At 33.5% G+C, this 23,791-nt stretch overlaps 1 protein-coding gene across 5 annotated transcripts in view; it reads left to right on the forward strand.

The window, feature by feature from the left end:
• LOC123010486 (protein c-ets-1-A) overlaps positions 1-23,791 on the forward strand; it is a 95,396-nt gene that overhangs the window by 35,026 nt on the left and 36,579 nt on the right. The window contains exon 1 of one of the 5 annotated variants that reach the window (XM_044407407.1): positions 21,199-21,582. The exons of 3 other annotated variants lie outside the window; for them this stretch is intronic. In XM_044407407.1, the coding sequence (XP_044263342.1) occupies positions 21,510-21,582 (73 nt within the window). In that variant the 5' untranslated portion in view covers positions 21,199-21,509. Of the gene's footprint in view, positions 1-21,198; positions 21,583-23,791 lie in introns of those variants that run through there. One more of the 5 variants, XM_044407408.1, reaches the window with a different exon arrangement.

The raw sequence follows: 23,791 nt of genomic DNA on the forward strand, positions 1-23,791 counted from the left end.
TGTATATTTTTTACATATTTTAACATTTAAATCATTTTAAAAATTTTTCTTTTACTCAAAAGAAAAACTAACTTTCTAGTAGGATTAATTAAAGTTAACATCACTTTATTTATACAAACATCAATTAAAGAATAATGATAATTAATACAAAAAATATTTTCTAGGTTTAGGAATATTGTTACAGAGACTAACACCAGGCCATTGAAAAATAAACGCTAATTCACTGCTTATGTGGTCATTGAAGAAAATATTAATAATAGCGGAGATATGATTTTCTTAAGCCACATGTTACTCAAAATATGAATGAAAAATGCACTAGTAACGACTCACGAGCCGAATTCTTAATTATAACTATTCTTTTTGAGTTTTTTGTATTTTTTTTAAACACACACATTAAAAAAGTAGTGTAAATAATGAACTCTAGATAACTCTAGTTTCTAGTTTATACAGCTCTATCTATTTAGAGTATTTTTTTTTACTCTACGTTTAGTGTTAAAAATCAGAGTGATAATAATCTACAGTAGAGTAATTTTGATCTCTAAAGCCATCAGGAATAGAGTAAAATAACACTATTTAGTGCGTTTATTAACCATGTAATAAATCTTACGTCTATACTTTAGAGTGAAGCAAATCTATATACGGCTTTATAAACTCTGTGAAGAGCACTACTGTTTTGGTGGGAAATTTAAATGTAACTCTGCATAGTGTATGGTGTCAAAAGTTTCCAAACTCTATAGGTTGTAGGTAAATTTGAATAAATCTCTATTCAGTTTTTTACATAAATTGTTTATTATTATTACCGATAACATTTTTCGTTACAAAAAATATGTGCTTTTCCGAGGTATCACTATCGAACATATTTTATCAAACTGTGGAAGCTGAGAGTTTAGGTAATAATCTTTTCCTACACATATGAACATATTTTTTTGTAAAGGTATCCATGTTTGAACCATTTATATTGAGATACGGTTGAATCATTTTGAATTTTTGTAGGTATATTTGCTTACCTGAAAATATTACCTGTCCAGAAAATACATTAAAAACAATTAACAATATACAGGGTGCGCCAGAACTCGCGCCCCAGAGAAAAATGCCATATGAGGTAAGATACCAGGAACATTACCTATAAAAATTTCGAAGTTATGAGAGTTTTAATTTTGCAATTTGACTATTGCTGTTGGAAAAATAATTTTTCAAGTTTTTTTACTACAGGCTATTAGAAGAGGAAACAAGGAAGCTGTATTCTAAATTGTAACTCTGTTTATTATTATTTGTCGCTTTTATTGGCAAAATGTTTGTACCTTTAGTAAATAATTGTAAAAAAACATATACAAGATCATCAATATCATTAAATAGATATATAAAAATGTTAAATGTCAAAAAATAAATGTCAAAATTTTTTGAGATTGAATTTAAAAAAAATTCTATGTTCCTAGTATCTTATCTTACTTAAAATTTTTCTCTGGGGCGCGAGTTCTGGCGCACCTGTATACTTACTTCAACAAAAAAAAAATAAGAACAGTCACACACACGTATTACACCTATGGACCGGACCTTTGTGCCAACATGTGTAATTGCATTACTCTTAAGCATGCGCATTAGAGAAGTTCGCTGTAATTCAACTGTAAATTAACTTTATCCAGAGTGATTTAGACCTAATAGTGCTGAAAACCACTAAAAACTTTTGGCGCTAAATTTGCAGAGTAATTTAGTGTTGATAAACACTGACAGAGTTTTAGTGTAGTTTTCTAGTGTAGTTTTACTTTTATTTAACAACTCTAATTGATAACACTAGGATAGTCTATGTTTAGATTCATCAATTTTTTACTGTGCATTTCTTCTTGGGCGAGTCGGATCAAAAACTGAAATTTGCACCCGGAGTGACAAAATATTCAGACTATAGTAGTGACTTGTAAACAGAGATTTTGGTTTCTTCCATAGGGAAAGCTGGGGCTGGAAGTTTCCGGGGTAAATTGTTCCGATGCAAATGGTCACGACATGAAAAAAGATAATAACATGTGTAAAGTGCATAGCGAAAGATTAAGGCACTACAATTACAAAATGACAATTTTAAATAATTTAGTAATTTTTTTTGCGCTTGAACTTTTTGGTCTGTCAGGACTAATCAAGAACCTATTTACAAATTGCTTGTCCTAATTGTAGTATAAATAGTCACTAATCAGTTTGTTATAGTAATGTTTACCTACTTCATCTCAATACTTTTGCCAGAATATGTTTCTGTTTTAAAATGAAAAATTGGGCTATATACAGCGTGAATATAAAGTATGGAACCAAGCGGTTTTATTTTTAATCATTTGCCTCCAGAAAATAATAATTAATATAAATTAAAGTAATATAAAAAAAATATGATCGTATTTTCAGAACGAAATTTTGTTTTGTTTTTGAGTTATGCGATTTTTTTTCGTCAAAATTTATGTGAAAAAAATTTTTTGAAAAAATTAAATATAAAGCAGATAGTTATAATCCTTAGAGTGTAGCTTTTATGAGAAAAATGATTTTATAGTGGGTTGCCATTTAAAAAAATATTTTTTTTTGTAGAACTCAAAAACAAAAGGAAATTTCGAAAAATTTTATTCTTGTTAAATCATCACATTTTTATAGTACTTTATCACTCATCAATTAGTTTTTCAAAAAATAAATAGTTTAAGGAAAAAACGTTTGGTTCCATACTTTATATTCACCTGGTATAAGTTATCTTTATGTGGGGCTGGTTGTTCCCTGAAACAACTTCTTTCCCATTCCTGTGTAGAATTGAGACTTTGCTTTTGCGGGAAAATTGTGTAGGTATTTTTTTCGGAACTTTTGGTCGTGCTCTCCCCTACCAGGTGTAATTGCTCATTTATGTGTCTTTGATCTAGATGATTAAGTATTATCTATCGTTAGTTAGCTTTAACTGGCCATCGCAATCAATCCACTATTCGGTTTGAATTTGTGGGTGGCACACCTGTGGGGGTTTCCCACAGTTTTACAGCCACCTGTGAACGACGACACGCTCGACGACCCATCGCGGGGAAACGTTCGTTTCCAACAACACATGGAATTACAGAAATTACAAGTCCGATGATATCTATTCGGTTTATAATATGTGAGGGGAGCATCTTTTCCATTAGAGACAAAGAGTTCGAGGTGTATAAATCGACACGTTCCAACTCTTAATTGGCTAAATCCACACTTGACATTGCGTTAATCCGGATTTATGCTAGCAGCCCCATTGCAAATTATCCTTCGAGGAGCAGAATAAGGCTGGCATTCCCCGCATGCCAAATAACTTAAGACGCTTGTTCAGAAGCAGCAATTTCTCTGGTAAAATATCGACGATAACGGCGAACTGCGACACCTGCACGTTTTCCCATTTCCCACGCGTAATATGCACGGACGGACACACGTGTCCGAGGGGTCTATCTTGGGTACCGGGAATATGCGTTATAGCCCAATGGTAATGATGCGTGAACGTGAAACAACCCAATTACGTACTTCGTTATGCTCTGTCGTACTGTAGATTTGCCTTTTTACCATCGATCTCGTTGTTAATTGGTCGCAACATCATTAAACTTATATTATTAATGGAAGAAACAGCCACTTTTTCTAATATTTCTCGATGATTAAAAGCATCGACCGAGGAGTTTGCGAAAAAAGCTCGGGCGTAGTGATGGTCAGGTTTTGACATAATTCGAACCGCGCGGAAGTGAGACCTGCTGATAGAAATATTAGATAGATTTATTAGCTACAGGCAGAACAACTAGATATTATATAACCCAAGATTATCTGGATTATAATCCCGACGAAATTATTATTTATTGCTACCTGAAATGAAAGGCTTTGTTTGAATGGTTTTATTACTCGTTTTTGTGCTTTGTAAAGAAAGAGAAATTATTTAAACTAGGTATGTATGCTATTTGGAAAATAAAGATACATATTTTTTTTGCATTCATGCTTTATGGTGTTCTGATGGTGAAACTGAAATTAGAATTAGAACTGCATATCATGAGAATACATGAAGAGGAATTTGTATTCTCGTTTAATCTCTTTAATCTTAATATGTAATGTATCTTCTTTAAAAAAGCATTATATTATCTGAAACTGCTCAGTATTGCATAGTTATTTAGCATTATATGCTTCGCCGAGTGCCATATAGACCATTTGTTTTAACTTGTAATTCATCCGGTTTTGCATTCTGTGTAGTATAAATATGAAGACTTTGTTCTTTGAAAGTTATTTTTTAGTACAAACGTGTGAACGCGAGGAGCGGTTAACTTGAAAAAAATGTGTACGACTAATTCTAATTTCAAAAAAAAATACCAAAATTCCAATAATCTGTCATAATTTCGTTATTTTCATATTAACTCACATAATTTCAAATTAATTCCTGTAATTTCAAGTTAATTCCAACTTAATTTCCGTAAATTCAACTTACCTACTTTACGTTATTCCAAAATAATTCCTGTAATTTCAAATTAATTCCGATAGTTCTAAGAAATTCATGTAATTTTGAAAGGAGATTCTAGAAAAAAATCCAGTAATTCCAGAAACATTCTAGTAATTACAGTACCTCATTTCAAAAAAAAAAAAAAAAAAAAAATCTGTAATTTCTATAATTTATCGTAATTCCATGTTTTTAGGTTAATTCCTATAATTCTAGTTTAATTTTTGTAATTCCGATTTAATTTTGGGAATTCTAAAATAATTCATGTAATTCCAAATTAATTCCGATAGTTTTAAAAATTTCAGCCTAATTCAATAGAAAAATTATCTCCGATAATTACAAAAAGAATTTCAGTAATTCCAGAAAAATTTCATTAATTCACAATTGGTTCTAGTAATTCCAAACAATACAAAGATAATTTTAATAATTTCAAATACTTCCAAACAATTACTAGCAACTTTGATTAAATTCGGAAAAAACAACAATAATATAAACAATATAACAATATTGGAAGGATGATCTTTTAAACTATGTAGTGCAAAATTTTTGTCTCCCAATTGCAAATTTTTCAATGTGAATTTCGAAGAAGGCATTTCAGAATGCAAGCCAGTTGAAACTGTCATACCTACATATACATAGACGAATGAGTACAAGTTGAGGGAGAGAGTTAAGACTTTTTGCAAATTCTATAACAATACAACTGTTTACATTACTCTGATAAATTTGCATTACCTACTAATATTGTTTATTATGGTTTCAAATTTCGCCAAAATCAACAAACAATTCGTCCCGTTTTCACGCCCCTATGTATGTAGCCTAAGCAGCCTAAAGAGTAATCCGTCCTTGTAAGGAAGCTACACAGAGTGGTCTTTTCATGGGGTTTTCCAATACATATTTCAGGATCCATTTTAGATAAGATGGGGTATTACCTAATGGTTGTTAGAGCTGTACCAAATTTTGTAATTTTATTTACATATTCTGAAATATTGGTAAAAACTCATTAAAAACGCTCCCCTTTCACGTGATATATCTTCCTTACATAGTATTATTTGTCGATATATGTTTATAGAAATTTTTTGTTTTAAAATTGAATATTATTAATGACCTGTTTAAATTTGTAACAAAAATGGATATGACTGATGTTGAAAATAAAATATATCAAAATTCTGATCAAAGTTTGTTTCGATATACCTATTTTTCTCGTGAAATGTGAAATGGCAAAAGTGTTCTAATAATTTGAATTGTCGACTAACCCCGGTATAGTTTTATATTTTCTGAATAATGCGCGACATCCTGTGTTTGAAGTGCTTTGGCCTTTGACAATCTGAGTTCAAAATTTTAATTGCCGTCTATACCTACAGCTTACATTGTAGCTTTTTCCTGTTTGGTTGTTAAAGTCCGGTTTGAGGAATCTTCGATTCCTGCGTTAGTGTCTCTTCGATGCGGATGATTTTCGCGTTTGGGAAACGCAACAATAAAACAACAAACCGGACATTAATAACCCGGAGACAAGTCTAGTTACGGGTTATTAGTTTTCGAGTTGAAGAAACTGATGATTTGTTGCGGCAAAGCGATAATCTCTCGCTGGTAAGGAAGCGAATAAATATTACAATAATGATAAAGTTTCACATTAGCTAATCGATAATAAGACGAAGGGTTCACCGAGGAAGACACCGAAGGAAACGAGCTTCGCGCTTCGTCATCAATTCTAAAATTCATTAGCATCCGACAATCCGCTAATAAGCGGACTGATAAATAATAACATTCCGCTTGTTGCTGGCTGTTACAGTGTAACATCATAGACGCTAATAAACATAAGCGTAAATAACTCGCTACACATACGCCTGACTGTCAAGCCATCGTCCATGGGAAAAATTCAAGCGCAGGTGCGCTATTTGAATTGCAAATGCCAACTTTCCACTAGTTTTTAATTTTTAGCGGCGGCCGAGCTTCGGCGCTAAATTCGAACTGAACTTATTGTTGTCGGATTTACATGCAATGGCCATTATGAACAGACAGTGGCATGTGTGATGGCGGGGCACCGGTGCGTGAACTGCCCTTGCCGGGGCCCCCATGACCTTTCGCCACCTTCAGCGCGCTCCGCAACCGTCGCATTAAAAAAACTACACAAATCGCTCATTAAATCATCCTATTATTCTGTACTACGCTCGGAAATTGACGATTATTAAGCTGCAAACGCGACTTCGAAGGATGAGGAGACGCAGTGTCAACGATGGGATTTGTGGACACCTACGACGTAGACCATTGGTGCGGCTTGTTGGTGTACAAGGAACGATGTTGGTGCAACGCAATTGTCTTGCTCATTCATGACAGTGTGGGACATACCGAAGCATATTTACACGCAAGATACAATAATACATACCTGTGTAACAAGACGAGAAAAAATTCCTATCATTCTTCAAGAACAGAGCAAATTTTGAGTTCAAATTCCAGAAAACGGAATAATGATTTATACTTTTTGAGCTTGATCTTACTGATATCACTAAATTGTTCGATAAAAAAATTATTTGTGCTAGGTAACTTTTTAATAAATACCTACCTAATAATAAGTTTCATAAGTTAAACTGCTTATTGTAACGAGCATACTACTTACCTACCAATGTCGCCAATTTTTGCATAAATAAACGTCTTAAAAACTACTCCCAATTGTACCTATAGTATAAATCGTAGCGGTAGTTTGGGTTCGATTTTCTAAAATGATAGTCATTAGTAGTTATTAAAAAAAAGACTAGTTATCATTTTTATTCACTTCATTTTGGTACTTTCGAATAATTTTTAATTCTGGATGTTATTTAAAAAGACTACATGTTTAGACACATTTCCAAGAATTTATTGTTTCTGGATATTTGACTAACATTTAAATTTATTTTTATTACTTAGATTGATTAAATCTAAGTGATCTATTATAGTTATTAAAACCAGCTTAATTTTTTTTTGAAAAATGCAACTAGTGGAACATCGATAAATCGAACCTCTATCTCGAAATTTCGATAAGTCGAAGTGATTATGGCTGGTTTCAAGGATTTAATAAGAGAAATCAATGTAATTTTTCCTAGATGTCTTGAACCTCCTTAAGTCGAATTTCTCTATAAGTTGAACAGGTTTCGGGTTCCCCTCAGCTATAAACGTCCATAAGTCGTTTTTTTTTAATTAATTTAATTTAATTTCCGCGGTATGTACGTGTTTTCCGTCTATTTACACAAAATTCTACATAATCTACATAATATAGACAGTGGTCACTGTTGGTGTAAGAAGACATGTTATATAGTCATATTTACGTATTTTTTGAACACTGTAGGTACTGGGACCAACTTCAAATTTTCATATCTTCTAAAAAACTTAAAACACCTTATTATAAATTTAACCTAAATAAAGAAACGGTTAAGAAATAATTGAGCTGATGGTATTTAATATCGTTTGGGACAATGGACGCATAATAAAACTTATGTAAATTGGCCCAAAGAAAGGTGGGTAGATAATGAAACAATGTAAAACGCGTTATTCATTCCAATAGATAATGTGTCTTTAACTTGACATAAAGTATCGCTTTCGTGGAAGTATTTATTTAAATCTATTGACCAGAAAAAGCATGGAAAAAGGATTTGGTTACAAAATAAAAAATAAACGCAGTGGGAAATAATGCAAATATATTATATCGTTTTAACATCTCTGAGTGTCATCAGCCATTTGCATTGTTTCTTTATGCTTTTGCCTTTGTCTAAAATGTAACAATTAGTGAAGCAAAAGCGAGAAGTTGCTTGTTAACACATCTTTCCAGGAATTTCTCGACCTGTTGATCACTGTTACCATCTAAAAAATTGTTCTGGATTATCGTTAATAAAGCAATCTCCCCTCTATTGTTCTTTCCTCAACGTGGGCGAAAAGCTTCGCTTTTGCCGATGTTTTCCAGCAATCGTGTCTGCAGGCGCGGCCAGGTTCGGCGACTAGCCAAGCGTAGTTCCTCCGAAATGGCCCCTTTATGCACCTTCGTGCCCCTAATGACCGTGCCAGGTCTCCCTTCGACTTTTATTTAAGACGTAATTGTTTTATATCTCTTGTTTCTCGCCGTCCGACAGCTCTTTGTTCTTTCGCAGTCAAATAAAGGACGGTTTTATTGCGGAAATCGCTCGTGTCGTAAGTTGAAGCAGCGGTCGATTTTTCTGTGATTCGGCCGCAAGCTGCCACAGCACACAAAGGACTAATTGTCGGTCTTGAAGTGAGATGTTTAAAGGGTTGGAACCAATATAACGCTTCGTCGTGTTGACACCAGGAGACGATCTAAGATTAATTTTAACGCCACGTTGACGAACTTAATTAATAGATCTGGCCAAAGAATCGGATAATCGGGGCGCTCAGGCGCACGCTACAAACAACGCAGGGGCGGATTTAGCCCTCGCACATAATGTGGATTCCACAAAAGATGAAAAGGTTGATATAAAAGGATCAAAGGGAATAAAATCATAATAAAAAGGTAAATAACTACATAGCACGAACCATCCAGCTATAAAGAAGGTATGAAAAAAAAATTAAACGACCAACCATGATTTTAAATTGAGAATTAAGTTTTAATTTTTATTGGACTAACAATGTGGGTGGAGCAAATTAAATATTACGGTGACTCTACTTAAAGTGTGTATTTTAATCTGGACAAAACTGGAACAAGATTAATGAAAAACGCAAGAAGATATATGAATTACCTATATACTCGTAGATAGTTCATAGAGATAAAAATCAAAATTGAATACTAATTTATTATTATTACAAATCAAAAAATTTATCGTACGCAGGTGATTTATCTGTATGTTTAAAGAAAATTAATAAATATATTGATTGTGTATTTCACTATAGCCATCTATGAAATGTAATATCATTGGGAGGGCCTTGTCCGTGAAAAAAAGAATTACTCTTATGAATTGTAATTAGACTTAAACATGAAAAAGATTAGGAATGTTTGTATTAAACTTGTGTCGGTTCTAATCAACACTTTGTATGTACAAAAGTTCTCGTTTAAAAATGAATCGTTGGAAGAGTTTTAACTCGTTTATTAGTCGGTGATGAACAATCTTGCTTGCATTCTATAAATGTTATTAAACTTTTATTAAATAAATTTACTTATTATTTAGATTGAGTTGCAGAGTATTTGAAAAATAAAGATGGTCAATGATGTTTAGTGTCTAGTCTGCTCTCAGATAAAATCTTAAATGAAATGTTTAATTTTCCATGGACTTAAGCCTATCTCTGACAAATATTCATTAATTAAACCACCGGTAACTAAAATCTCATCAAAGAATGTATTACTTTTAATTTTCTCGTTTTGGAAGATAAAATCATTAACGAAAGATAAAAACTAATACAGTTCCATCTCCGCAGCGAGTTCCCAACTTCCACAAAACTCGTTTAGTTAATCGAGTAGCGAGAAACCGGGAGGAGGTTCCCGATCTTTGTCCTTTACAGTTTCTCCAGCTCCTTAATTAGAAAAGTAATGAGTTTGTGCGGCGCTGAACATTTAAAAACCGGCCAATAAGCCTGATTAGACGGCCCCTGTAACAATTACATGTAATACAGCGAGTCAATACCAATCATCTATCTGCAGATGTAAAATTACAGAGTTTAATTCGGTAAAAATTAATCGACGAGGTCTAATTAAGCCTCGGCCATGATGTACCGCTCGCACCGGATGTTGGCTCTGATATACACCAAGGGCACTTTACTTTGGTCATTGTTAACTCTGACATATTCATAACAATCACATCAGATACACGGTAATTAATGAACGGTTTGGTGTTCATCCAATGGAGATTTTCTAGTGTATCGCGGTCGTCTAATCAATGCGGCTGTAGTAAATAATAAATGCGCCACAATTAAAACGCAAATAGAACAAGAACTATCCAAGGTTGGACAATTTCGTTTCGTTGGACGATAAACCAGCGGATAAATTCGAAACTGTTTGCAACAAACACGTCGCGGTCGTTATTATTTAAATTAAAATTAATAAACTTGGCTCATGATGGAATACCAGCTGACCGCGAGTTTAAATTACACTCGTACATATACTTATATATTGTAAAAAAACGATTGTTTTCAAACAATGGCTCGTTATCTGTGAGAAATCTACAGGTATTAATTTTAAAATGGACTCTGTCTGGACGGTAGACGTAAACATCGAAAGATTTTTCTCACTTTTTATTTTTTATGATAGATACGAGACAAAGGAGCCGAAACGGGGGCGAAAATCAAAGGAAAACAGGAAACCTGTAATCAAGTTGCAGTAATCCCCCACACCCTATATTTGGACAAGTTGGGATGAAACTGAAAGCTGGTTTCACTATGTTTTGCTTTTGACCTACCACATAAATTTTTAAAAAAGGTTTTCCACATAAAATACACCTAAAAAATTACTGATTTGGCATCTTCCACACTTGAATATTTTTCTTAATGTATACAGAGTGTGTCAAAACTCGCGCCCAGAGAAAATTTCAAATAAGATAAGGTACCAGGAACATGGAAAAAATGTTTAAAAAATTTATAATAATTATTATAAACAATATAAAATTTAAATAAAAATAAATTCGGAAGTTACATAATAACTAAAAGTAAAGAAAGAAATCATCGCCAGTCTCTCAAAAACAAAAAGAAAAAATAAGAAAGAATTCTTTAAGAAGAAATGAAAAATAAAAAAAAAACAAAAATTGAACAGAAATAAATAAATTCTTTTACATTTATTTTTAACATCATTTGTACAACTCAGTTGTACAAAGTTAATTATTCAAAAGCAAGTTCTTAATTTGACTCTTGAACGTTTGTGACCAATAATCCGGTACTCTATTCCTTCGGGAATAAAATAAAAAAATACTGATTTTAACTCTTAAAAATTGGAATTGAATGAATTGGATATTTTGAGTGTTTTTTAATATAAACAAACTTCTTGATATTGATTATTACTCTTAAAATTGCCATTGAATGAACTGAATATTTATTATGACAAATTATTTGACAAATTTATCATTTTCCTTATGATATTATTATTTTAGTCTGTTGGGAGAAAAGTGTTGTATGCATCTCCGGAATGAACATTGTTAAAATAGTTGTTTATTCCTTTGATACATAAATAACTATTTTTTGTGATATGTGTGACTAAATTTTAAAATGTACTATCAACGTTTTTTAATGTAGAACACTTAGTGAATCTTTTTTCTCCAGCTTTCATATATTTTTTTTAACTTTGAAGAACAATAAAAACATTAAACAAAAGTTTTATCTGCAAAACTTTGGAATAGTGCTCGGAATCATGTAATAGAAAAAGTTATATTTTATAACATACTTTATGTTACTAAATATGAATTGCTTTGATGTATAAAATAATGATCTTGAATCTTGAAGTCCAAAGTGAAATTCGGCGTGATTACCCAAGTACAAGCGTCTTGAATCATCATTTTCGGAAAAAACACGTTTCTCTTAATTGACAATGTTGTCGCAGCAAACACGACGTGTTAGCACTCAAATAATACCAATAATTGCACCATTGTTCAAACTCATCGAATTGTTTAATTGTGTACCAACATAATACTCGTCTATTTGCCCAGCAAACACCGTTGACTCGAAAAAATGGGGAATTTCACGAATGTCCAGTTTATATAGACATAGTCCACGGCCCGCCTTTTATTGTCACGATTCTTCAGTTTATATCATCGAAACTAAATGTTTATTCGGTAAAATTAGACCGTTAACCTCATTCATCAGTATTCAAAGAACCGCCGCGAATATGACTCTCGATATTGGAAACGTAACGACTCATGTGGGCTTTTACAGTCAATAAACCGCGCGCTTTCACGTGCAAAACACTCGAAAATCATCAAAGATCCAGAAGCAGCATCTCGTGAATGGGCGCCTAGTACCTACACACATCTCTTAATTATCCTCGGCCGGATGCGGGATATCTGCATTGAACAGGAAGCTGCCTGGAAATTACACCGTGCCATCGTTGTACAGGTCAGCAATCGGCGCGTATCGGCGTGAAATTTACCATTTTTTCCTCAAAAAAAAGCTTTTCGTTTTGGCGTGAGCCATTCTGGACCATTAACACCAAGGAGTGAATGAACGTGTCCAGTTGAGGCGAACGTGTGCCGGAAATAGAAAATATTAAATAAGTACATTGCGTCATTTTAATGAGCGACATCCTGGAATGGAGAGTTTACAGGTTTGTCTAGTTTTAATGTCCAGTGATGATGAATAAAACGAAATCGACGACTAACTGTATTCTAGCGGACGGAAGAAAAAAAATCGATAGCTTCCTGCAACCAGCACGAGGCTGAGCGTTTGACGGCGGAGATTCTTCTTCTTCGTCGTCGTTTTTTCGGGAGCTGATTTGCATTTTATTTCCGCAGATATCGGTTACAGTTAGTCTAAGTAAGGATTAAACAGCCTCAAAAAACTGAACTAGTTTGAAGCTTTGACAAAGATGCGCACTTATTTTATTGTCATTATTATAAAAAGACGGAAGAAGCAATAAAGTAAAAACATGAAAGTCTAAATACACATGATAGTAAAGTAGATTGGAAAAAAAATAAAAGAATAAATAGAAGAACAAATTAAAGAACATGAACAACGGATTTAAGATATAAGATATGCGTAAAGGAAATTGACTATATCCGTCAACATTAAATGCAGGAAGAGAAAAGAATCACTAACTACAAATACTATAACGAATGAATACTATAGAAATCATTTTATAACAGTATGGAGCTGAATTTGAAGTAGTTGGAAGTAAGGCTTTTGTACATGATTATTTATTACACATATATACCTATTATACATTAAGGAAGAAGATTTAGTTATTCTTTTACAAATAGGCTACTTTTATGTGGAAACACGCAAATTCAGGCAAGCCATCCCAGGTATTTCCATCCTTAATCCAAATTAAAACATGACGGACTTACAAAACTTCATAAAAAGGCGTACAGTCCTTAAAAGTAATTTAACTCGCTTTAAAACGTTTTGCTGTAAGTTATTAGAAACCACTGGTGAGGTAGAAATTACAAGCCGTCAAAAAGTTGAATGTGGAATTCGAAAAACAAAAATGGAGCCTTGGTTGGATGAATTTGATTCAGTTCAATCACAAATAGAGGTTCTCGATGATGAGACCACTCCTGAAATGCATTGTGAAAACAGAGGAAAGTTTGAAAATACTTATTTCGAAGTCATATCGATATTGTGTGATTTATGCGAACCAAAGTCCTTTGCAGTAACGTCACAGAAATTATTATCTATCACTTCTAGTAAAAGCTCAATAAATGAATCGCTAAATGGTTCTAACCCTAATTCAAATGAATTGCCAAATGATTCTAGGCCAAATTCACGAAATACAAATCAAAAAACAAATCATGTTGACATTGAAACAACTAGCGCTAATAAAATTCAAGTAAAATTACCAACTCTCGCCTTACCAACATTTTCGGGTAAAACAAGTGAGTGTAAATTTTCGAGACATGTTTTATTCATTGGTACACTACCGAAATGATATGTCAGAAATTGAAAAATTACGCTATTCAAAATTGTCACTCACTGGTGAAGCGGCTTCTGTCCTTATGGCGCTATCTTTAAGCTCGGTAAATTATGTTGTAGCATGGGATTTATTAAAAGACAGATTTGAAAACACTCCCAGAATTGTTGAAAATATAAAGCAAATATTTGAGATTGAAATCATCCCTAAAGAATCCCACGTCTTGTTACAATCATTGTTAAATACTGCTCAAATAAATTTAAGAGCGTTGCAGGCACTGCACGAACCTATTCATCAGTGGAATTCTATACTAATTTATCTAATAAAAACTAAACTTGATTTGGCTACAAAGCGTGACTGGGAAAAATTGAAATCTGAAATGAGTCAGTCGCCGACAATTAACGATCTAATTAAATTTTTAACCGAAAAATGTCACCTTTTAGAGTCTTTGTCGATGAATACTAAACGCCAATCGAGTCATTCATCAAATACCGAAAAATCCAAGGCCGTACATGTTGCACATCAACACGTAGAATGTCATTTTTGTATAAGGGTAATCATAGTATATATCGATGCTCTAAATTTAACGGACTTTCATCCGCAGATCATATAAAACAAGCTTCAAAACTTCGTTTGTGCAAAAATTGTTTGAGATTTAATCATAAAACTCAGGAATGCAAGTCATCAAAGTGTCGCATATGTGGCCAGCAACACAACACTCTTTTACATTTATCGATGCTCAATGCTGAGGAATCTCTTGTTAAACAACCGGACTTTGCCGAATCAAAACAAACTACCAATTTGAGCTGCGTTTATGCCTCGTCAACACATGCACTTTTACCGACCGTAATAGTTGATGTTTTCGATAAACAAGGTAACAAAAAAGAAATTCGAATATTACTAGATTTGGGTTCTTAATGAAATCTCATTCGACAAGGTTTAGTTGATGAACTTGGTCTTACAGTTATACCTACTACCACAATACTATCAGGTATTAACAATTCACAATCAAATTCTCTAGGCACTGTTACAGTAACATTATATTCAAAAATCAAATCATATAAGTGTAGGTACAATTCTTTGTGTAGTACTACCAAAAATCACTAATACTTTCAGAAAACATTCGCCTAGCAGACCCTATGTTCTGTGAATCTGTTCTGTGAAAGCAAAACGACATTTGTATAGAGTTACAAAAGATATGTCATTTACATTCGAAGAACTCAGTAAATACCCTTTTTTGTCAAATTGAGGTTGTCCTAAATTCTCGACCTTTAATTTCGTTGTCATCTAAAACCCAATGATCTTCCCTTTCTAACTTCTGGCCATTTCCTAGTTTCCTATTAGCTTTGCCTGAAGCAAACTTGACGGAAATCAAACAAAACAGACTCAAAAGGTTTCAACTAGTGCAACAGCTCCAACATTTTTGGAACATCTGGTCAAAGGATTATTTACACATTTTGCAATCAAGAGCGAAGTGGCAGAAGTCAACCTACAATGAATGTTCCGTTGGAACAATTGTTTTGTTGAAGGAGTCAACTCCTCCGTTGTTGTGGAAGATGGGACGTGTGTTAGAAACTCAACCTGGTTCGGATGGTATAGTGCGAGTAGTTACCGTGAAAACCTCTTTTGGTGTTTTTAAGAGACCAGTTGCAAAACTTGTGCCTTTAATAAGTGAATCAAGAAACTGACATTTTCTTTACTGTTTTTGTACATATGTTTAATTGTTATATTCATTTAGTTTTTTTTAAAAGATCCTTTCAAGGGGGACGGCATGAACAGACTTTAATTTACCCGCCACAAAAAGGGTCCTAGATGAGGTGTTTAAGCGCATCTGCACAGTGAGTAAAAATAAAAACATGTCTGAACAGTGAAGAGTCCGAAGTCAATCGATAACAAATATTATCGTGTAACTTTAGTTAAATGTCTGTTATAGCATGAGTCTTTGCTTTTGCTTTTATCATCCTTGGATTTCCTTTTAGGACGCTTTAAGGATATCAGTCTATTGTGATATTAGCTTAACTTCTTATCTTGCTTTCGACATAAAGCCCGTTTCATAAAACAAAAGTAGCATTACCCTGTTATACACATGCAGTCTGCTTACAATAAATTCGACATGTCCCAGCACTCGGCGGCCGACAAGCTTAAATATGCGTTTCCCCCCGTGCGTAATTTATTAGTTCCACCACAGACCTCAGAGGGCAAAGAAAGAAACGAAAGAAAAAACACCCGTAAAACATAAAACCTGGGTAATAGTATTGTCAACAAGTGGCTGTCGTTATGTTAATGTTCCGAATCTACATATAATATAAAGCGATATGAATATTCAGCAGCTTTACATTGTTAGGATTGACTCGCCCTGACCCCTGGTGTTATCGTCACATTTGAATATCGCTCGCATGGCTTTACACCGACCTGAAGTACTTTTCCATTTGCGCCAATTGTAGCAGTTTCGGTGGCACAGATATTGACCTAAATGATTGGTTGTACGGTTTGGGTCTGCTAACAAAGAGAAGGACACCTCTGATGAATACGAAATTGACGGTGTTTTTGAGAAAGAGATTTTTTCGATGTAGGGGGAATGATAATGTAAGTAAAGCTACACATATTCAAAGAGAGGCATATCTTGCGTAGACATTCTTCTTTGGTGCTTAAACGAACAGTTGCTAAGGCTGGTGAATGCAAATTATCAATCAGTTTTGCAAAGCACGTCTACATTTTCCTTTCATAGTAATTTCCTAATTATTTAGTGTTTTAAGTTTACTTTCAAAAGAAGAAGACTGATTGTTTCGTCGTTACTTTTGTTTTTCTAAAAACATTTGTTTCTTAAACCCCTACATGGTTTTTCAGTTTTAAAATATTTCATATAATTGTAATTAAGTAATCATAACTGTTCCAGCTTCCTTATTAATTTTAATTTCTTCCTTTGCTTCAAGATTTTATTAGAAAAATATTCAAGACGGCTTTGCAAATTTTCTTAGAGAACTCGTTTTGGATTATCATACCAGGAACATTGGTCTTTTCTTAATAATAATTAGAGTAACTAAGCTCAATAGTGAAAGTAGGATGTGAACTTATTTAATATTAATGTAAAAAAAAATTAAAAATGAAGCAGCACTGAATCCCAAAAAATGAAAATATAAATCAAGAATTTTTATCTTTACATCGTATTTTTTAATTTTTTTCCAAGAGTCGTTTTACCTATCCGGAGACACACTATATACACATTTTGTTAATACTAAAGACATTAATATACATTTAAAATAAAAACCCTAACTGATTTTCAGACGCAACCCAAAATATATTTTCTCAGATAACTTGATTTTTATTATATTTGAAAAATTTTGATTATTAAATTTTAATCGAAGTAGTTGTTGTTATGGCATACATTACATTTGACAGTGTCATCAATTCTACTTTTTTTTCCTTTAAAATGTACTTAAGCGACGAAAAAACTGTTGAAGCTATATCAGGTATCTATGTTTATATCTTTGAAAATTAACGCATAGGGTATCTGAAAATGTATCTTGGGTTGCTTCTGAAAATTGCTATGGGTCTTTACTAGGATATATGACCTGTACTTATAAATTTATAACTCTATTTCCCGAAAAATATGTTTTGTTTGTGATAGAAAATGAAATAATGTGAAAAATGTGAATTTGTTTCAAAATAAATAAATTGATTAATTCACTTTTAAAGAATATATCTTGGTTTTTATTACAAAAAAAGAGACAAATTTTACACAATGATCTTATTTTTTATGTCCTTAATTACAACTTTTGAATAAAAAAATACATGGAATTCTGAGTAAAACCTAAAGTAGTGAATTACAAGAAGATATTTTTGAGTAACCGTTCAAAATTTATGGTGGAGTAACAAATTTTTAACTGTGAATTCAATGTGAAATTTTGTATTAAATTAATATTAATAAATTAAATTAAATGTTTTTCTTTATACTGGGAACTTGTTATTTTAAGTTGTTGAGTTTGATAGTCCGATTGTGAAACTCGAAAACTAAAAAAAATCTGAAAATAAAGTATACTAGTTATATCTGAAAAACCTCCTGACCACTAAGTTTTGCTTTTTACTGCTTCTCGTGTGTTGTACATGCAGCAAAGAGTTTATGTTCTCGGCAGGACTAATTAAGAAAAATTGCTTTTGGCAATGGTAAGCAAATAATTTTGACAGTACTCGAAGTATATTTGGAAATGATTCCTTTGTCCTAGGTCGTTAACAGCACACTTATGAACCTCATATACCTATACATACCCACATAAATACAAGTGTAAGTCTGCATTCCGAGTTGCCAATTGCTGTCAAATTTAGAAAAGTTTAACTAACTCACTTTATGCAATATTGCTTAAAAAGATCACATGTCATTTCCGTGCAATTTAGAGACTTCAATGAACCATGTCAGCACCTTTTCGCAACCGAAATCCGCACCGTTTACTGAAAAACAAACCGTCAACTCTCTCGGAAACTTCAATCACTGTAACCATTAGAACAATGCCTTGAAATTTGGCAGTGTGTCTCATTTTGGTGGCACAGATATTGACCCAAATAGCATAAAGTGTGCTGCCAGCTGATGTCTCTGGATGCTCCAGGCCCAGCATCGGCATGATGGACGACTTCCGGTGTGACGTGGTGTTGAAGCACGTTATAACATTAGTATGAGTCGTGGCTGCTACTGTTCGCAGGCCATTGTGTGTACGCCCACGTCGATGGCATGTTATATCATGCATCTTCGTGTTGATGGGAGTAACGACGTATTAGCATGCGAAATTGTGCGATTTCCGAGCTGGATGTCGATGGCTATCGTGTATGGTAATGTGGTCGATTCGCTCCGGCGATCGACCATCGATTGATCGATGAATAGTTTCGGTTTGTTTATGGCCGTTGTTAATTAGCAGCGAACCGATTCATTAGATCTTTCGGAAAAAATCGATGTCGTTTCCTGCGTTCGCAGTGTTTTCAGCGGCATTCTTGCGAAATGTTGCACGCGTTGGGACGAACGGACGGCTTTACAGAGCTTTTTTCTTGTTCCGGTTGAACGTACGCGAGAGGTTTACACATACGGAGGCTGGAGATGTGGAAAAACGTTAAATTTGCTTTGGCTAACATGCGAGACTTTACACGAGGCAAAATGTACCGAAACGATTAGCCAAAATTTAGTTTCATGTTTCTTTTAAAATGGAATATATCAACAATAAAATATTCTTGTTAAAGTCTAATTTTTGCTTTTAAACTGGAAATGAAGTTAGGTGTTTTGTGTTTTGTTGATAAATATTTTTTTAGGTGCAAATTTTTAAAGGTTTATAAATTACGGCTTGAAATCTTGAAGATAATACCTCATACAAGAAGTGGTATAAAAGAATAAGAATGAGTAATCTCTTAAATATAGATAACTAAGTTTGTTTTATAGAATTTCGTAGGTACTTGTATATCAAAATATAAATCGAGGTTCAAGTTTATTATTAGCTGATATTTGAAATAATCGCTTTTATCAATGAATAGTTTTAGCTGCGTAAGTCTAAATTGCTTTTTTCTTTATCCTTGATTGTTAGATATAGATGTATGTAAACTCTGTAAACTCATAACCGGAAGAAAATAATGTGTGAAATTGTGGAATGTGTTTCTGATAAGAAATTTGAATTATGATAGCACTGTTTTTCATTACTTCCCAGTTAGAAATAGGATTAACATGACTTAATTATTGTGGGTTTAGTAAATTCGTTTTCACGTTCGCAAGTACGAGGATTCTTGATTCTGAGCGCCATTATAATCCTTTGGATTTCCCTTGAAATCTTATCACTCGGATTTTGAATAGTAATTGAAGAATCGTTTTACTTGTTTCATTACATTTTTTGATAATTCATTCAGAGAATTTATCTAAATCCTTTACTGCCATCTGATAGTTGCCGCCAAGGGTATGATGAATATAGAATTGACCGAAAATTGACAATAAAAGCTATGACTACAAGAATAAATGATCACCTACTACTCCTACTCCTTCCTCTTTAACATTTTTGAAAAGCTGAAAAGTTGAGTACATATTATTATAAACCTTTGTCGTCATTTTTTCATTATTTCATTGCATCAGTGGCTCACAGACAGAATTTACCTTGCTGTAAGAATTATTGCTCTTTGAGAAATTATAATTTCAGTAGATAAAGTGCGTAATGAAGTAAAATGCTTTAACCTTTCTTTATGTTCTCGCCAAGAACAAGCACCTCAACCAATTTGCATTTTACACCTGTGTAGTAATTTTCACTACAAAACATAAATAAATGCAAATGAGAAATAACAAAAACAGTCTCAAAAATGACTCATAGTGGTATTAGTCAAGCTCTTAGGAATTTATTACTGTTAGGGCCCTTTTGGCTTTTACCTTTCGTAATTATTGTTTCTCGAATTCTTATATAGGACCCTAGAAACAACAAATTGAAGTCTAGTATGTGTATACAAGTTAGTTATACAGTTAGATCAAAGGAATGGACTCTTTTTTGTTGTTAAATAGATCAATTTCTTCTTCAGATTTTTATATTGTTTTTCACTTGGTTGAAAGCAGATTTTGTTCGAGGCTATAAAGAATATGCAACGTGTTAACAGAACCATTACTATCAGTAAAAATTGTATATTGGGGAAGACGCTAATTAGACTATACTATGAGTACTATGACTCCTGCTACACATATGAAAGAGATAAATCATTGAACATCTAAACAGCATCTACCTATTTAATTCAAGTAAATGGATATGTATGATTTGTTTGTTTGTTTGTTGGGGGGTTGAAAGTAAAATTTGATAGATGAAGAATCGCCAAATACACTGATGGGCCCTTTTAGAGACACGCACCTCACCATTATTTACCTTGGCCTATCACTTTACGTTATAGCCTCGTTTTGGGGTGCTACTCTACTTCCGGCGACCGAGTTGGGGTGGGCTCCCTGCCGTTTCCGGCCCGAACCTATCTCTAGTTTTACCTCAAACTGGCAGTGGTCGTCTAGTGCCCCTGTTAAACATCCGTCGGTCGTCGAAAACCTGACCCACCTGAGGCCTACCTGCACTTGACGAAAACTCGCCGGAAGCGGAATCGGTCATCTCACGTTCTCACGTTTCGTCCTCTCCGTCTGGCTTACTCTGGGCACCCCGAAAGAGACTATTCATTCATAAGTTTGTGAACACATGGTGGGAGAACCGAGCGCTTTCAGACTGAACACAAACTCTATTCATGCCGAGTGACGCACAGGTGCGTTAGACCTAACCTCTTTGTGAGGAGCTGCGGTGCAATATAGTCTCTCTCGAAGTGATTTCGCGTAATCGAGAGTGAGAGTGCGCCAATGTTTTGGGCTGAGTGCGTACTTATGGTCAATAGGAATAAAAGGGATAAAGCGGAGTTGTTTTCCTGCCGCGCTATTCCGGGCGATGTACTAAAATAGACCAGTGACAGTGTTTTAGAGCAAAAATTTCGGAAAATCGCAATGTAGTGGGTGATGTGCTGTGCGATGGTTAATTTATTTACGTGTGTAAGTGTTTATTATTCTAGTCAATGTACATAGACATTCTGAGGCCTTACTCCGGGATGGGCATAAAAACAATGAAAGCGTTCAGTAGGCAAAAAGGTATGAAAATTTTTGAGACGTTGCACATGTGCAGCAGATGTTGCGCCTTCAAGACACCAACCAACCTTATCAAATAAACACAATACAAATTGCGCTAAATCGGACCACAAAGGCACTCAATTGCTCCTCAAGACTGGACACTGGTTCAAGTATACGGGCGCATTCGCCTGCCTTTCACTTCAACAATATAATTATTTTTTTGTCAGCTAATTACATGACCGGTTGTCGATTAATCGACGCGGACCGAACAAAGAGGAAACGTGCCCTAAAAATCTTATCCGAGATATGGATTTGAGAGCCGATTTCCGTCTACTTAACTTATCTTCACTTATCTTTGCACATCTTCCAAACATGTGCGCACGATCTAACCTGTTGATTTTTCCGGTGGACGCGCATATTTATTCTTTTCGCACCAACAATTTAATAATAGCAGGTGTTTAATAATGGAAAGGTGTGCATTGTATGCACTTGCAGGGGTTAACTAACTCTTAATTAACTCGAATTAACACAATTTTTTGGACGCACTTTGTGTGTTCTTCATTTGCTTATTTTACAAATGAGAAGCCAAGCCTCATTTGTATTTCTCTTCATTCTTCGTTTTCTATTTTACTCTTTGTTGTTCTACAAGAGTATCCTCTTACTTTGTTATTTTACTCTCTTTTAATGCTTGTTTTGACACATGAGTAATCTCATCAGCCCCGAGAATATTTAAATAAATTATGAACATGCTCACCTGTCATTGCTTATCATGTTTCATTAATTTTCACTGTTATTGTTCTGAATTTTTAAAAATCCAAATATGTTCTGGAACCTTTTTTTTATTTGGTGTAGGTACTTGATTATCTGTTCTTTATATTGAATGTTGAATTGAATTTGTGCCAGTCAAGAGGAAATAACAATTATTATAATTGGTAGATGTTGTGAGTTTATTTACCTTTCATATTTTTTTGGCTTTTTTTTGCAGTATTTTTAGTAATTAATTATTACTTTTATGTCTAGACCAAGTAAATGCAAAATTTTTTGTCTTCGTATTTGCATTATAATAGGTATAAATGATCCTTCAAGAAATTACAAACAAGCTTTTAAAGAAATTTTATAGGGAGTTATACTGCTTCTACGTATTATTTTTATACATAGTTTTAAATTCCATACATATCGAATTTTATAGTTATTTTGTTTTTACTTTTATTTATTTTTGATTCTGTCAATCTAGCGATTGTAACCCATGAACGAATATATCTTACCAATTGAACTTCAATCTTTCAATTTGTTTCCTTTTTTTACTTATCTAACTCTTTTTGAGATATGTGAAAAATATAGTGGCTGGATCAAAAATCTTATTGTAATTTGAGGTTTAACAGAACATTTTGATTATATTTACTTTAGTTGTTTTTAAGATATAAGTTTTACTTATGTCCTCAAAAACTATTCATACCGCTCTCAAGAGACATTCCTATGACTACCTAATATTGAAATTGAAAATAGATTAATTTCTTTTATTGTTTTTACCATTGTATATTTATGAATATGGTTACAGCTTTAATGAAGTATTCGTTCTAAATGGGGATTAGGTACCATTTTCTCGAACTGTACCACAATTGGGAGATGGGTACTAATTTTTATTCAGTTTAATTTTTGTAGCAATTTAGATTAAATTATTCAGACCACCTAGGGAACTTATCATAGGTAATTGCATTTCAATTATAGAAAATTCAATTTCAACATTTTTTGCCGGTTTTATAAATCGGCAGTTCAAACACTATTAAAGGTTTTTGAATGGGTCGGATCCTTCCTACTACTCACATTTACGAGCGGAAGAAACGGTTTGAATTCATCTCTTTCACTGTTTAGAACTTTTCCAGCAGATTTCTGTTGAATGGGACCTTTTCTTTTGTTAGATTTTTGAATGGTTGCAGGTTGCTTACAAACTGACCTGCACTACCAAACGAATTCATCAAAAATTGATAGTTTTTATTTGTTTTTTGCATTTTTTCTCATTTATTTCGTTCTTTGCATACCAACACATTCTAATAGATTTAGCGGAACAGTGCCACATTCCACTGGATCGCTTTAGAGAAGATTATAAAGTAGAAAAAAGTTTTGGCATAATTTTGAAACATACAATTTTGTTTAAATTTCTCAATCACTGCTAGACACGAATCAAAATTGTGTAATTTGTGAAAAAGGCAAATACGCGCTTGTGGTTCAA

The sequence above is a fragment of the Tribolium madens genome, unplaced genomic scaffold (genome assembly GCF_015345945.1).
Source record: "Tribolium madens isolate multiple individuals breed KSU strain unplaced genomic scaffold, Tmad_KSU_1.1 Scaffold_91;HRSCAF=231;Tcas5.2_LG7, whole genome shotgun sequence".
Classification (NCBI taxonomy): domain Eukaryota; kingdom Metazoa; phylum Arthropoda; class Insecta; order Coleoptera; family Tenebrionidae; genus Tribolium; species Tribolium madens.